At 39.0% G+C, this 15,475-nt stretch overlaps 2 protein-coding genes across 2 annotated transcripts; one reads left to right on the top strand and one right to left on the bottom strand.

Moving 5' to 3' along the window:
* The first annotated feature begins 223 nt into the window (after window positions 1–223).
* On the top strand, window positions 224–4,289 carry LOC122772565 (ADP-ribosylation factor GTPase-activating protein 2-like). The gene is made up of 9 exons (XM_044030734.1): window positions 224–307; window positions 586–722; window positions 854–985; window positions 1,117–1,245; window positions 1,330–1,482; window positions 1,578–1,704; window positions 1,818–1,905; window positions 2,863–2,987; window positions 3,460–4,289. The coding sequence occupies exons 1-9, from the start codon at window positions 290–292 to the stop codon at window positions 3,478–3,480; spliced, it is 930 nt and encodes a 309-aa protein (XP_043886669.1). The 5' UTR covers window positions 224–289; the 3' UTR covers window positions 3,481–4,289.
* A 396-nt stretch (window positions 4,290–4,685) lies between these two features.
* On the bottom strand, window positions 4,686–15,470 carry LOC122772562 (peroxisomal membrane protein PEX16-like). Its single transcript, XM_044030732.1, has 11 exons — window positions 15,190–15,470; window positions 14,027–14,062; window positions 13,415–13,491; window positions 12,789–12,922; window positions 11,027–11,127; window positions 10,383–10,463; window positions 9,427–9,582; window positions 8,147–8,219; window positions 6,222–6,341; window positions 5,875–5,939; window positions 4,686–5,606 (listed from the first exon to the last, which is right to left on the bottom strand). The coding sequence occupies exons 1-11, from the start codon at window positions 15,320–15,322 to the stop codon at window positions 5,548–5,550; spliced, it is 1,035 nt and encodes a 344-aa protein (XP_043886667.1). The 5' UTR covers window positions 15,323–15,470; the 3' UTR covers window positions 4,686–5,547.
* Window positions 15,471–15,475: the final 5 nt, after the last annotated feature.

Here is a 15,475-nt window from a genome sequence, read left to right as displayed (position 1 = left end):
GGTTGCAGAACAGAAAAAGAGAAGTAGTTCTGTTCAGCTAACAACAATTTAGATAATACAGTGTATAGGTTAAGATGACAGTTTTAAATTCTTTACATGCCCTGGCTTCCATTATTAACAGAATGTCAAGCTTGGTGTGCGTGTTGGTTTGTTGGCTTGTTTGTCAACACAAGGTTGCTTTTGAGTTGTTGAGCTGGTTTGTTTGTTGTGTTGATTTTCACATTTTAATTGACACATTTTCACTTTTCTCACAGATGTGAAACCTTCCATCATTGGAAAAAAGAAGCCCATGACTTCCAAAAAAGGGGTAAGTCATCATGGTCAATGAGGTACTGACATGTAGTCATTGCTTACAGTGCACCTCCAGCTCTGTGAATCAGCTTCAGACACACACTTGATGAGAGCAAGCTACGCATGGAAAAACCTATTTAGCCACTTCATAAAATCCAACCCTGTTTAAGTCTGCTTGTTTCCATGCTCTAATACAGACATAATCACAGGCCAACAATCAAATGACTTTTATGATTTATGAAGTAATGAAGTTGTCACTCTTACTTGAGACTAACAACATTCTCCACTCTGCAGCTTGGTGTGAAGAAAGGTCTTGGTGCTCAGAAAGTGAGCAGCAAGAGTTTTTCTGAGGTGGAAAAACAGGCACAAGTGGCCGAGAAGCTCAGAGAGGAGCAGGTGGCTGAGGCAAAGAAACAGGCCGATGAGTCAATGTAAGATTCACCTTGCTTGATTACCAGTCTGCTTTTGTTTCTATTCTGTGGTTTTTCAAATCAAGTAACAACACCTAGCCCCTGAAGTTAGTCTGTTTGGGATTTGCCATGACTTAATTTGACTGTTGCAGTGTGGCTTCGATGCGCTTGGCTTACAAAGAGCTTGAGATCGACAGGAAGATGGAGGAGAAGAAGATTCAGAACCTGGAGGGAAAAAAGAGGGAGCAGGCTGAGAGGCTGGGCATGGGCTTTGGAAACAGGAGGTAAAGATACAACACAGACATTAGATTGTTATTGTCATCAGATCAATGTAATGGAAAACTACAGCTTGAAAAATAGAACTTTACAACATGCAAGTGTCTCTAAATGTGTGTGTTTGTACTTTCTGTTTCAGTGTTGTGTCTCACTCGGTGATGTCAGAGATGCAGATGATCGAGCAGGAAACTCCTGTGGGCGCAAAGTCCTCCTCTCGCTCCAAACTGGACATGTTTGATGAACCCGGCTTCACCTCAGGACCGCCAAAGTAAAATAGTCACTTCCTCAGTTTGTCAGTTCACATTTAATGAATGTGCTTAAACTGACTCTCCTCATGTAATTGGTGTTTCAGGTACAAGGACAACCCATTCACAGTGGGAGATAGTTTTGGGTCCCGGTGGGATACTGAGGGAGGCTCTGCCTCCTTTACCACGTCCTGGGCTCTGGAGAAGGAGGAGCCCAAAGAGGAGGTCACTATCTCCAGTATTCAGCCAATCGGAGAGAGGTATACCCACAGATGTTCATGTACACTTACACAGAACACACACATATATTCTGTGCTTTGTACAGTTCTCATATGTCATCTTGTGTATGATCCAGACTTCCCAGCAGAAGGAAAGCTGAGGTGTCTGCTCCTGTTTCGGAGTCGAGTGAGGCCAGGCAGAAATTTGCCAATGCAAAGGCGATCTCTTCAGACATGTTTTTTGGTCGGGAAACCAGCGCTGAGGTGAGGATATGCACCAGAACCACCTCACACTGAAAAATAAAAACTCAGCCACTATTTGATTAAAGTGTAAAAACACTGTGATCACATCAATGTTGAATCTCCACTTCTCTCAGTATGACGCCAAGACGAGACTGGAGACCATGTCTGCAAGCTCCTCCATCAGTTCAGCTGACCTGTTTGGAGATGGCAGTGACCCTAAAGGTGTGAGATGAAGAAACTAATGGCGCATTTCCACCGGCTCTACTCGCCTCTGCACGACACGGCACGATTAGGTTTCATCTCCACTACAAAAAAGTACCTACTTAACGTGGGCGGAGTCATCACTGCACGGCTGAGTGAAACTGCAGTGACTTCGTTTTATACTCGACACACACACACACACACGAGTGACTAATGACTTTACACCACACTTCTGTAGTTGTTGGAGATTAACTCATGTTTTTAGGATTGTTAAGTAGTTAATTTATCTGCAATTCTGCAATTCGGCACTGTTCGGCGTGATTTCTGTCCACACGTCTCCGGAGTACAACCTCCTACTCCACAGACTACAGCAGCAGTGGTTGGTGGCTCACAATCAGCGGCCACTCCACTTTAAAAGACTCCTGTTAAATATAGAGGTTTCCCTGGTAGTTGTTGGCGATTAACCCACATTGTTAGCATTGTTAAGTAGTTTTAAGTGAGCTACAGTTCGGCGCTGTTCAGCTTGATTTCTGTGTGGGCGGTCTCTTCCTGTGACGGGACTCAGCGGCCGGCAGTCTGACCAGTCATCGCATAGTTTCTGCTTTTAAGCACGCTTGGAACCTCGTCTGAACAGGTACTAAAAATAGTACCTGGTACTAGGCTAGTGGAAACGCTACTTAAAACGTGCCATGGCGAGACGAGTAAAGCCGGTGGAAATGCGCCATAAAAGTGATGTGAAGATGTGAAAAATAATGTTATTAAGAGTTTTATGATGTAGTGACCTCAGTGGCAGCACTGACTGCCTTGTTCTTGATCCCAGATCGCCTTCTTACAGTTAAGTCCGTTCCTCAGTGGTTCTTTCGCTGTTGCCTGGTTTACTTTGAATTCTGCAGCTATAACAGCAGATAAAATGAAAATATTTGAACATTTCTGACTGTAGGATTTTTGGATTGACCCCTTTCTCTTTTTGTTTCTCAGGGAGAGCTTCAGGCTTTGACAACATGCTCCCTGCCGGCCCGGACATTGCACAGTTCAAACAGGGAGTGAAGACTGTTGCAGGCAAGATGGCCGTCCTCGCCAATGGCGTCATGAACACGATCCAGGTGAGATTTCAGCAGTAATTGTGGAGAAAAAAAAGTGCTTCTTTGCTCGGCTAATATGGTTCCTCACTTTTCTTCAGATGCGTCTGAACTGTCTGTCAGTCTCTGAAGTTTCAGGTTTTGTTAATGGGTTTTTCTGTCCCAAACGTTAAACACAATATCTTAAGAAATGAGTCAATTTCTTGAAATATGGTCCAACCATCCACAAGGACTCAGGAATAAAGTGAGCTATAATGGCAGCTCTATAAATACATCTGTTCTGTGAAAACCAAGGAGCTCACCAGACAGATCAAGGGATGTCAACATCTTTCAGATCAGACTAAATTTGTGGTTGTAACGTGATAAACTGGAAAAGTTTAAGGGGGGTAAAAACTACATACTGTTGCTCTCTTAAACCATTGGTCAGTGGAGGCAAAGATTTACTTGGTGGAGATTGTAGTGTTTTGTTTTTTTCTCATGTGCACTTGTTTCTCAGGATCGTTACGGCTCGTACTGATGGAGACGAGTGCCAGTCTGCGGGAAGATGAAGTAACTTAACACCGACCAGCCTCCTGATGGATGACTCGTGTTTGGACGTACGAGACGTGGCTGGGATGAGGAGAGGATTGCATGAGGAACAGAAACCGTCTTTTCATCCGCCCCTCTTTTAGAGACACCTTCACGGGAGTGAGACAGTATTTTCTCTTCTCATTAGCAGACTCTTGTTTTTATTTTCATAAAGAAGAGTTTTGTTGTAAAATACTTTTTTGGTCTTAAGAGTTTCAAAAGTTAATTCTTCTCTATTTTATTTCCTTCTACATGAAATCAAAGTGTTTTTTGATTTATTCTATGAAATATTTCACACTCATGTTTTGTTTTTATCGTGATATTAAAAGTATATATTTTCAGCTTGTAGTGTTAATCAGAACCAGAGTCAGTGACGTTTGATTCACTTTATAATTTACTTATGTGCTGATGACCAGCTGTCGACTCTCTCTGTGGGAGCTGGGAGTTATGTGCTTGTGTCTGGATGAAACTGATTGTGAACACTGGGGCATCAGATCACTGATACTATGTGGTTATTTATCAAGTCTCTTTAGAAAAGCAGTAAATGCAGGAAGTACAGGGTGAAAATCAGTGTAGTACCTCTGGTTTGGCTTGTGTAGGTGATCAAGTTTTCAACCATTCAGACATTAGCAGATCATCGGTCCCAGCTCATTAACACTGACACTGATTTACTATGCATCTCTCCATTTTAAACCTTTAAAGACATTTTTCACTTATTAAATATTCTTGTGGTTGAATCTGAAGTCTGCCTCCATTGCACCTCATCTGTCACGGCTGCCTTTTTTATTTTATCTTTACCTCTCAGCTTTTATTTTGAAAGGATGGCATTCTCGGTAAGATGAAAAGCATACTTTCTTTAAAAAAAGGAGGACACCTTTACTTTGGAATAATTAGACTATAAACTGTTGGATTATAAAGTAATTAATTATTTTACGTGACAAGATGAAAATTCACAATTGGAAAAGATGAATTTGGAAGTGTTTCAGGGCCACCCCCACATCCTTACAGATTCTGTTTTTGAGTTTGAAGATGTGCAGCTCTTTTACTTTAAGACATGTTGGAAAAATAATCCTAACACTCATAAAGGGTCATGTGTCATGATCCTCAGGCAAAACTGTTCGAGACAAAGCTTTTCAATATTCCAGAACACTGATGGAAGGTAAATTACAATGCCATTTATTGAGTTTACACAGTACCTCACACACTCTTGTCTCTTTACTGTATGTGCCCAGCAGACTTCAGATTCAGCATCTAGAAACTGTAATTTTCTTTGAAACATCATGGATTCATTTCCTCCTATGTTGCAGACCCACCATCACCTCTGAATTACCAGAGCAAAGGATGAAATGTTCAATTATTTATTTGTAAGCAACAAAAAGAAACCTATTCAGTATGTTAAAAATAAAGATTCATAAACTGCTGCTGTGTTTCGGTCATTGAGTACATACACACACACGCACAGCTTTGAAGGAACAGCGTGTAAGAATAAGTAATATCGAGTCTGCAGTAACGAACAGACGACTCCTTCGTTCGCCTCTCCCTTTTCCATGTTTGTGAGGGACACGCTTAAAGTTACCACAACAATTCATGTTAGAAAAACATACTTATAAGTGGTATATTAAATGTCTGCTATTACACCCTTCCAAGTGTTACAAATTGGACCTTTAAATCAGTTTTTCTGTCACAAATTGGAATTTTCAGGTGCAGAACAAGTCTCCATCGCTCAAATAAAATGCATGTATGATGCTTGTTGTAAAACGAGGAGTTAAAGTTTTTATGAGATGCTAAGATTCATTACCTGCTGTCTCTCATTTGAAAAATAGTATCATTCAACAAACCAGTCTTTTGTAGCGTCAGGAAAAAAAACAAAAACAAAAAAAAGCCTCAAGATCACAGCAATGTCTGCTGTTGATCTCAGGTAGTTATCTGATTGCTGTGGTGTCGTGGCAGCTGTAAGGTTTCTTTTTCACCGACACTCCAAAAAAAAAAAATCAGTTTTCGCATCCACCACAAGGTTTTATCCCCACGTGTAAAAGTAGATCTTCTGCCAGGTGGGAAGGTATTCCATCAGAGGGCCTGAGGACACAAAGACAGAGTGGGGTAAGTCCGGTGGGGGGAGAGTGAGTTACACACTGGAGCTTTAAATTCTGTTGATCACATTTGACTTTTGTTACCAGTGTTATATTCAGCCATGTATTTTTTTCTTTGTTTATAACAACGCTCATCGACTGTCCGGCTGCCCCAGCCACACTTTAACACTTCATTACACTTCATACTGACTACGATATGTTCTCCAGACGATCACTCTGGCCATATGAAGAAAAGCTCAGACATGAATGCTTACTTGCAACCAGTCCAACCCCTGGAATGTGATTGGCCAGGATTCTCAGCAGGAACAGAATCTTTTCTCTGCAGGTAAAAAAAAACATGATCATAATTATAAAAAAAAAACTCTGAACACCTGATCCCCTTTCAGCCATTTCACAAACATTCACACCACTCTTCCACTTTCTCACATGCTGCTTTTCTGTCTTTTACATCATGAGACATATCATATTTTCTACGGTTCATCAGATAAAATACACACAAACTCAGCCCATTCCCAACCGTTCACAGAATAAATGGTTCGTCTGTAATTCAACTGGCAATGCCAGTGACCGATTTCATAAAGCGACACAGCAACAGACGTACTCGGAGAATTTGTCGTAGAAAGGCGAGCGTAGCAGGTAGTACAACAGGAGGAACCTCCTCCTTCTCATCTCCGCTTTCTCCCATCGGTTCTGAAATTTTGCGTCATTGAGAACGGCAAAGCTGGAGGAAACAAGAACAAATTATCATCAATGTCTTATTTGTTCAGTATATTTATTGTGTTTATTTTCCTTTTACATAAGCATGTTTTGTGAGTGGAACCTTCTCATTGATGTAATGATGCACACTTAGAGGGATCCTCTTCTCAGGAAGGACCCTTGACTTTGACAAACAGTGTTTTCTGTGTGTTCTGAAGGCAGAGCTTTCACCAGAGCGTAGTGTGACTCACTACACAGGATTGTTTTGTTGGCAGATAATTTTATTCATTGACTGATGAAACAAATCATTGAGTCAAGATTAAAATGTTTAAATAACTGATTTTATTTCCGAGGTAAAGAAGAGAGGAAAATGTGATGCTGGAGTTTCTTATCTCTGCTTATCTTCTTATCTCTTTCTTTCTTTCTTTCTTTCTTAAATCAACAGGGACATAGCAGAACATTGCTTTTGTCACCATGGACAAATTCTTCAAAAAACTTCCATTCTTGTTGTGTCCCCGTCAGGCTTCGCAGCAACTTTTGTTTGTCTATCACTCCCATTCTGAGTATGTTAGGAATGTCTCCAAACAATTCAAAGTCAGACGGAGGTCATTTGAAAGTCAAGGGACACTGTGACTTCAGGAAGGAAAAAGAGACCTGATCCAATCTAATATTCGCATCAGATATGAGCCACAGGCTAATTCAAATTCAGACCAGATTTATTGACTGATTTTTGTTTATCATAAATACAGCGCACAAATACGCAGATTAACTCGGCATACACAACAAGGAAACACCGACTATGTCACTTTACGCATAATGCCAACAATAACAAGTACTGTTCAACAATGACAATATTTGAGAACAGTCACCATCCAGTTGTTGTTTGCCTCCAGCTCTGGCAAACACATTTTGTGTTAATGACTTTAAGAAATGTACATTGTATGTACAAGAGGCCAAAAAGGCCTTTGTGACTCCACTGAAACTTTAACCTTTCAACCATCACTTTGTCATGATATTAAAAGTATATATTATACAGTTTGTCAAACCAATTTGTAAAAGTTTGCACTAAATTTGTAAAGATTCTGTCAAAAGACACTCTTTGACCAAGTCCATAAAGAAAAATCTGTATTGTTAGCTCAAGAGCAGGGTTCAATCCTGGTCCTGGGGACACACTGCCCGGCATGTTTTAGATGTTTCCCGCTCCAACACACCTGTTTCAAATGGTCAGCTCGTTAGCAAACACTGCACAAGCCTGATAACGAGCCGTTAATTTGAATCAGGTGTGTTGGAGCAGGGAAACACACAGACCCAGGATTGAGAAAAGAGGACACAGGAGCTGTTGGTTTCCACTGCCTTGGAGTAAGTTCTTGTTGGAAACACAGTTAGAGTGTCATTGTGTCTTTTGAAATGACTCGGCACAAAATGTGTCGTTAACAGCTTCATAGTTCATAAATGGTCTAAAATCACTGTATGGGACTAATAATAGTATTGGTAGATACTGGAGTTTGTGAAATCGGTATCGGACACAAAAAAGTGGTATCGTCCCATCTCTAGTCAATACCTCATACAACCACGCTTCAGCAAACCTGAACTATCCCTTTTTAAAGGACAAAGAAAACACCTTAAGAAGAAAGAAAACAACTTAAGCAACCCTCTGCAGACACAAACACAACTGGAGACGAGCAACAATAAGCAAAATCCAAATATGTATGTATGTATGTGTGTATGTGTTTATTTATATGTATATATATATAAGTTTTTGATGATTACTAACTGATCATGAAATATGCATACCCTTGCAAATATAATAGAAAGAAAATAAATAATTACCTTGAAAGCTCCAGGGCTCCAGAGATGAGCCACGGCTTCCACGACTGTTTCCCACAGAATGCAAGACAGAGCACTGCAGGTTTGCTTTGAGGAAACATTGTCACAGACATTGACTCTTTACTAGACAATGTAACAAAGCTACAGCAACAGGATTATTTTTGTTATTTAAAAAAAATATTAATAGTAATTTCATGACTCCATGTAAGATTTAGTGAGTCGTGGCTTTTTGTTTGGAGGTAAAAGACAGATTTTATTCTCACGGTCTATGCAACACAGAGTTTGCAGCCGTTTGGAAGTAGCAGTAAGCCACCAGGGGACTGGGGAAAATTACACTACTTCTCACTTGATTTATAACGTCAGTAAACGTTTTACTCATAAGTCAAGAGTCTCAGTCATTTAAGCTGGCAAATGTGCTTTTATTTACTGGGGATCGATCCATCAATCAATGTTTTTACCTAATAGCTCAAAACCTGTTTTTCCAAGCCTATGTGCGATGAGTAGGTTTAATATGGGCAAATATGCCACACCAGACAAGAGTGTGTTCAGTGCCAGAACTATTTGCTAATCCTGCACTACAGACAGACTCAAAAACTCTTTTGTCCACCTGACCACAATAAGATTGTACAACTCCTTTCATTTACGGCAGAGTGGAAAATAAAACATACAAACGTACCTTGTTTTCACAAGCACATTACGAAACAGCTTGTTTGGACTACTGCTGCTCTCAAACTGTATTTGTTTATATTGTACAATGTTACCTTACCAGTGTCTTTTTTTATTTTAAATCAGTTATGATAGTTTTTATTCACATTATTTTTGAGTCCTACATGTTTAATGCGTCTGTAGCTGTGTCTTGAGCTGCTACTGGATTTATCTATTTTTATTTTTTGTATCTTTTTCAGTGTAAAGCACATTAAGTTTATTTTTAATTGATTAAAATGTGTCTTATTGCCAATTAGTGATAGCAAGTTTGGCCTCTGTATTCAACCCACCCTTTTACACACCAGTAGTGAAAACACACAAACCAGACGCAGGAGCAATGGGCAGCACTTTTTTTTTAACCAGCGACTTTCGGGTTACAAGCCCAATTTCCTTCATTTTTGTCTTGTTGTTGTTGTAACATCATATGTAATTTTTGTTCATTTGACTTATTTTCTCATGAACTAATGGAGGAAATATTGAGTACATGTGTTCCATCATAAGCTTTACCTTCCTTTTTAATGTCTGTCTGTCTTGAATATTATTGATAAAGTATATGGATTGTTGTAATTGAAAGATACGGTGTAGGAGAGGCCGTCCGATGTACACCGACTCGGCGAGCGTCGCCTGGAGGCTGAGCTGCGTTGGTTTGTTATGGAGCATCTCCTTCAAACTGCTGTGCCTCTGCTTCTTCTTCTGACTCGGTGCTGCCCAGGGCCGGGCCTGCAGGGCTGGACCTGACCAATCACAGAGACGTACAGCATAAACAAGGTGAAGACACTGCATCACCCAATACATCACTAACAACCACTATCATTTTTAAATGTGCAACATCCTTACTATAAACTGTATTTGATAGTTTATGTATGCATTACAAATCCTGTGCTGAATCAGTCTCTCCTACTGTTTTTAATTCTGTGTAATGAAACAAAACATTAGCAATCTAACAATTTATTAATTTAATAAACAGGGGCCTCAGTAGCATGTGGAAGAACTATACACAGCCACTTCTTGTTGTGCAAAATTTGGATAGAGAGATAGACAAGACATACTGTTTCGAATTTTGATTTACTCAATCTATTTTGGCACTTCATGTGAACCTTTTCATGAACGATTTTCATTACTCACGGTAACAAGAGGAAAATGTGGTTTTACATAGTCAAAATGTTGACGCCACTCAACCCCGCCTGTGGCAGTGTGCCACATTTAAGAGCCACTGACACGCAGCACTGCAGGTATTTGTGAGACACCACTCGATTATGAAAGTGCAGAGAATTAAAGACTGTAACCTTAGAAAGGTCACGTTAATTCATTCAGCTGAAACAAGAGATTTAATCACAATCTTTATGCGTTTCAGGGAAGCAGGCTTTTAAAACCAGATATTTCCGTGTTCACGAGAAAAACAACTAATCGCAAACAAGGGGCTCAGTTGCACAGAAGCTCAAATTGCTATCATTTTCACGCTACTTGAAGCAATCTCACTTTTTTTTTTCTCATCATCTACAATGATGACAGATTAAATTAAGTTCTCGGTTACCATTGCCCAAGGGCCGAATGACGCGTCCTGACCTCTGACCCACAAAACAAGTGTCGTCTTCCTGCTCCCCATCACCTTCGTCTGTGAAAGAGAGGAGAACAAACAAATGTTTTATCAAGCAGCCATTGTTTAGGACTTTAGTTGCACTCTTTTGAAGTGTGGTTCTAGGAGGTACTTAAGGATAGTAAATATCTTATAATCAGCTGACCAGGCTTTGTGTGTTCCCGTAAAGCAAAAACCACATTGTTAACATGATGTGTGCTTACATTATGCATTTGACCAGCCTTTGGTTAAATGGCTTTAGGTTTCTGTTCTATTTTATTCTATTCTAAAATAGTTTTTTCCTGGTGTCCCTGCTGGGAGCCTCATTAAGCACATATGAGAGAGGCAGCAATGTTGTTGAAAAATTATAGAACAATAACATTTATGGTGAATGATTCTCAGGCTAATGGAAAGTAATTTTATTGTTCTACTTGCGTCTGTATTTCAACATTGCAGCTGACAGGTATTTTTTATATACATATATAATATATTAACTATTTAGTGTGTCTTGTTTGTTCCCCAAGCCTTTTGAGTCGAGAGTTACCAAATGAAATTGCATCATTATGCATAATGACAATAAAGAATTCTTGAATCTTACTGACCTTCACTACCAAGGTCTGCCCCTCTGTCCAGGGGAATTATTGGAGGTGAGGTCTGGATACCAGATTTGTACCACAGAAGAAGCACAATTCGGAAAACTGTCCTGATGAATGTAAGAACAGAATAAGGTGAGATGGAGAGAGGGAGGAAAACAGAAGGTCGTGTCACAGAGACCACAAAGCATGTCGTTAATAGATATGGTATGAACATATATGAAGTTTCCTTCCTAGCCCAGCTTTTTTTGAAGTATGGTTGTGTGAGGAAGTGACTGTGCTATTCTCACCTACCGCTGTTGAGAACAAAAGGATCACGTAATACATTTTATTCCTGTTTAAGTCTATATCTTATTTATATGCTTGCTGCTTTATCTCATCATTAGAAAGTAAAGTTTGTAAACCACCAGAGTATAAATCAATATTTTTATTTTAATGGTAACTCGTTTTATAAAAAACATTTTCATGAGGTTAACATTCAAACCAAGACATACAAAATTGGTAACAAGAAAAATAGGGTGAAAAAAGACCATCTCTGGATTTTGTCCCTAGAAATGACTAGACTTTTTTCCATTAATATAACACCCTTTTCTTTGCCTGTCACTACTTCAAATCAAAGATGTCCTTGAAGAAATAGAAGAAAGATCATCCCCCACCCATTTCACCATGATGGCTTTCATTTCCAGCATTAAATGCAATAGAGGAACTCCATGTTTTTAAAGAGAAGCAGAAGTTTCCATGCAGACATAGTAGTGGTTATACTGACACCTATTGACTTACTGCTGTAATATTTGTGTACACTGTTCCAGAATAACTGAATTGTGTTGCATTCCCACAGAAAAAGCAGCCATGAAATGTGGTGAAATATTTTTTGCATATAGATATATGATTTTAAAAAAATCAACAGGATCTCAATCATCTGAGGTAGATTTGAGCAAATTACTAACTCATCAATTTTAAGCTGATGGTCTGCTGCTGCATTAGATAAGTCTGACTCACTTTTAAACCCAGAACACCTTTAATCTTACTGAAGGAGGCAGCAGTGGATCAACAATGGCACAGTGAAATCACTGCTGCTGACTATTTCAGTGCTTGGAGCAACCATATCTCAAAAAACTTGAAACTATGCCCTTTAATTTCTAAAATCAGATAATTACTTAAATATAATATCAAACTAAAAATATACCGCTCTATGTTGCACATGAAAGATTTGTGAATATTTAAAACACTGTAGACATGTTGCTATGCTGTTTGTATTTGTTTATAAATTGACAATTAAGTATGAATGAAAGTAGAGCTGTAACAACCGCCTGCAACAAGTATAAATTACCTTATTAATTGAGCTCCGCTATTTACGAGCTATCCCACTTCTCATATCTTTTACACCTGAATGTATAAATATAAACCATTTAATTTTTGGTTTGTGTACATTTTGAGGCAAAAAGCAAATCAATTAATTGAGCAAATAATCAACAGAATAAAAATAACCACTGCAAAGCTAAATGAAACAATTGGTTATGCTTATTAAATATTACAGTATTGTGTGGCCACACACCCTATTTTTTTTTCAAAATGTATTTATTGATATCAGGTTGTGAAGAGGAAAATTGGCAAATAAAATTAAAAGTTTCAGAAACAAATGACGGACTTCGATGCCTGTTGTGATTTGTTTTTGCGATTTGCACTTTAAGGCCAGAGCACATGCATGACTGTTTTTGTTTTAAAACCATGGATATGAGCACTGGAGGTCATAATGAGTTTTGAAGCATACTTAAAAATCTGTATGAGTGCGATCACCAGCCAGCGCCCAACTTCACCCCACAGCTTTGTGGCTCCCATCTCCAGGAAAACCTCCACAGATTCCAACACAGAGAGCCAGGTGAGGAGTCTCTGCTGGGAGAGTGTCTGGAAAAACACACAGAAAAATAGGAACAGTGAGTCTTATTGCTCACACATTTATTCTTTCAGATTGAAATTAAAATGTTCCTGTTGATGAGACATGTTACTCCAGGGAAACTGTCAGCTCACTCATCTTTTCTTCTCATTAATAAAATTGTGTGCATTTTTAAAAAAAATATGCTGTTAAGAAAAAAACTAAAGTGATAACTCAAACAGTATCTTCTGAAACTTGTTGGAACATTTTACTTTTACTGCAAAAATGTCTCAATAGGGCTGCACTAAATTTATCAATTACTTAATTAAATTCCAACTATTTTATTTCATCTAGATCTGCTGCATCGTTACATTATCCAAAAAAAAAAGGTCAATACAGAAGAGACTAAATAAGCTCTGCATTTAGGCACAGAACTAACTGAACCTGTAAGGCTTTATTTCACTGAAACAGCAAGTATTAATTTTGTTGTGAAATTATGGGAGAAACCATCGAGTGTTGCTCACCTCGGGGAGGGAACATCTCAGGCTTTTGCGCAGTATACTGTCATTGAACAGAACTAGGAGGTTTGAGGCAGAGTACACTGAAAAGGACAAAGTGACAAAGAAGAGGGTCATTCAGTCTGAGCTGTGCAATATACTGTATAAGGATTTTCCTATTGAAAACTTGCTTTCACTTTGTAAACTAATCACTCTTCCACTGCAAGGTCCATAGAGAAAATCAAATCACACAGGACTTCCTGATATACACTACAACTCATCAGTAAGTTCAAATGAGCTGTTTTGTGATTTTGGTGTTAAAATCAGCCTTTTTTAAAGTAAGAGCAAGCATTCATGTCTCAAGGTGGTTCTCAGCACAGTGGGTGCACACAACGCAATAAATGCCAACTACACAACCACACATGAGAACTCTATCGCTCTAATGTTGAGCTGATATGGCAGACAAGTGTAGGCTGCCACAAAACCCAAAGTGATTAATAGTCACTTATCGTTCAATTAGAAAATGATATACATTCATGTCTGAGAGGAAAAGGTCATGGATGTCTGTCCATGCAGAAATCCTTGGCAGATAAGTTGTTTATCAAACCAGTGCTGTACTGAACATTCGCCCTCACTTACCTAGTTCAGATATTTCATGGGAGTCAGCAAATCGCCCTGCAAATCAGGAAAAAGAGAACAGGCTCAGGACATGGACAGATATACAACCATTAGCATTAGGGCAGTGGACATGTTCTGTTTTGGTGCACGCGAGCAAGTTGCAAGAAAATACTGTGTACACACAAAGAACGAATTTTTCTAAATATCTGGACTCTTTTGCAACAGGACAACAATTCAAACAACTGAAAGATCGATACCATGGACTACTTCATCTAATAACTGATGGTTTAAGTTTTTAATTCAAAATCAAATACAAGAGCAGAAGACTAACAAACTGTCCTGGGTGTACCCTGCCTTATGCCCTGGGTCAGGTGGGATTGGCACCAGCCAGCTTAAACCTAATGAATGTAACAATGCAATAACTAAATATTAGGAAATATGATATTTATACATGTATCAGCTGCATTTACTTTTCTCATGAAGAATCATTGACATTTCATTTGGAAAAATGTATTAAAAAATACATAAAAACAACTAAAGACCAGGGCTGTAACAATCAATTGATTACTAACCAAACTAGACTAATTCCCAAACATTGTAATAGTTGATTAATCACTTTGAGTGAGTTTGTATAATGTTAAAAATATGTTCTGTGATTTAAACTTCCCAAATGTGAATATGCTCTGGTTTTATCAATTATCGAATAAAAGGATAAGACTTAGAGCGCCATCATACCTGTAGGTCTTGTTATTATTATTCTGTATAAAACTCTTGACTCAAAGTCACTTTCATAAAAATAAATACATATCAAGGGATAACAGCTAATTAAGGAGGCACTGGTCATGGGACTTTTGCATGCATTAGCTTGGCTACCAGTTCCAATAAATGGTCAAGTATGCAGCATCAAACTGTACCAACTGCTGTAAAACATGGGTCATGGGCTGTTTGCATGGGTTGACACGGTTTGGTTAGGATTTTACAAAACTACTAACACACCCCAAGGAAGGTACACAATCACCCGTCTCCCTTCACATAAAACACTGTTTGAAGCCCAATTATACATTCGTTCGGGTATTAATGTCAACGTCGGGTACACATTGAAAGTGGAGTTTTTACACGACCCCTAAGCGGACTAAAGTTTAATCGATTTATCATAAACATTAGTTAAACATACTTTGACTGACCTGCGATCAGATATGACAGAGTCCGCACTGTACTCTCTAGCTGAGCTGTAGCACCTGGGTTGCTCCTGACGTACGCCGTGTAACGCTCATAAACCCGGCTCAGTTTGTCGATGTGCTCTTTAATAAAAGACATGTCCGTTCCAACTTAGTGCTCACTTGGAAATAAACGCCTCATTTACCCGAATCCCTGACTTAATAAGTTTACAAACTGTTTACTCTCTGGTCTGACAAGCGCAAAGTACACGAACCCCCGCGATTCCGGTAACACGTGCCGTCACTTATTTAT

Source organism: Solea senegalensis, linkage group LG7, assembly GCF_019176455.1.
Source record: "Solea senegalensis isolate Sse05_10M linkage group LG7, IFAPA_SoseM_1, whole genome shotgun sequence".
NCBI lineage: Eukaryota > Metazoa > Chordata > Actinopteri > Pleuronectiformes > Soleidae > Solea > Solea senegalensis.
Note: the sequence above shows the minus strand (reverse complement) of the source record. Positions and strands in the feature narration are given on the sequence as shown.

What these genes read in the sequence shown, in the direction of transcription:
- LOC122772562 (XM_044030732.1), bottom strand. Translation starts at nt 15,322, where the DNA reads ATGTCTTTTATTAAAGAGCACATCGACAAACTGAGCCGGGTTTATGAG. An exon ending in GGCAGACCTTGGTAGTGAAG is followed by an intron (nt 10,464 to 11,026) that starts GTCAGTAAGATT and finishes TCTCTTTCACAG; the next exon opens with ACGAAGGTGATGGGGAGCAG. An exon ending in GGAGCCCTGGAGCTTTCAAG is followed by an intron (nt 6,342 to 8,146) that starts GTAATTATTTAT and finishes TGTTTCCTCCAG; the next exon opens with CTTTGCCGTTCTCAATGACG.
- LOC122772565 (XM_044030734.1), top strand. An exon ending in ATGGGCTTTGGAAACAGGAG is followed by an intron (nt 986 to 1,116) that starts GTAAAGATACAA and finishes TTTCTGTTTCAG; the next exon opens with TGTTGTGTCTCACTCGGTGA. An exon ending in AGATGGCAGTGACCCTAAAG is followed by an intron (nt 1,906 to 2,862) that starts GTGTGAGATGAA and finishes TTTGTTTCTCAG; the next exon opens with GGAGAGCTTCAGGCTTTGAC.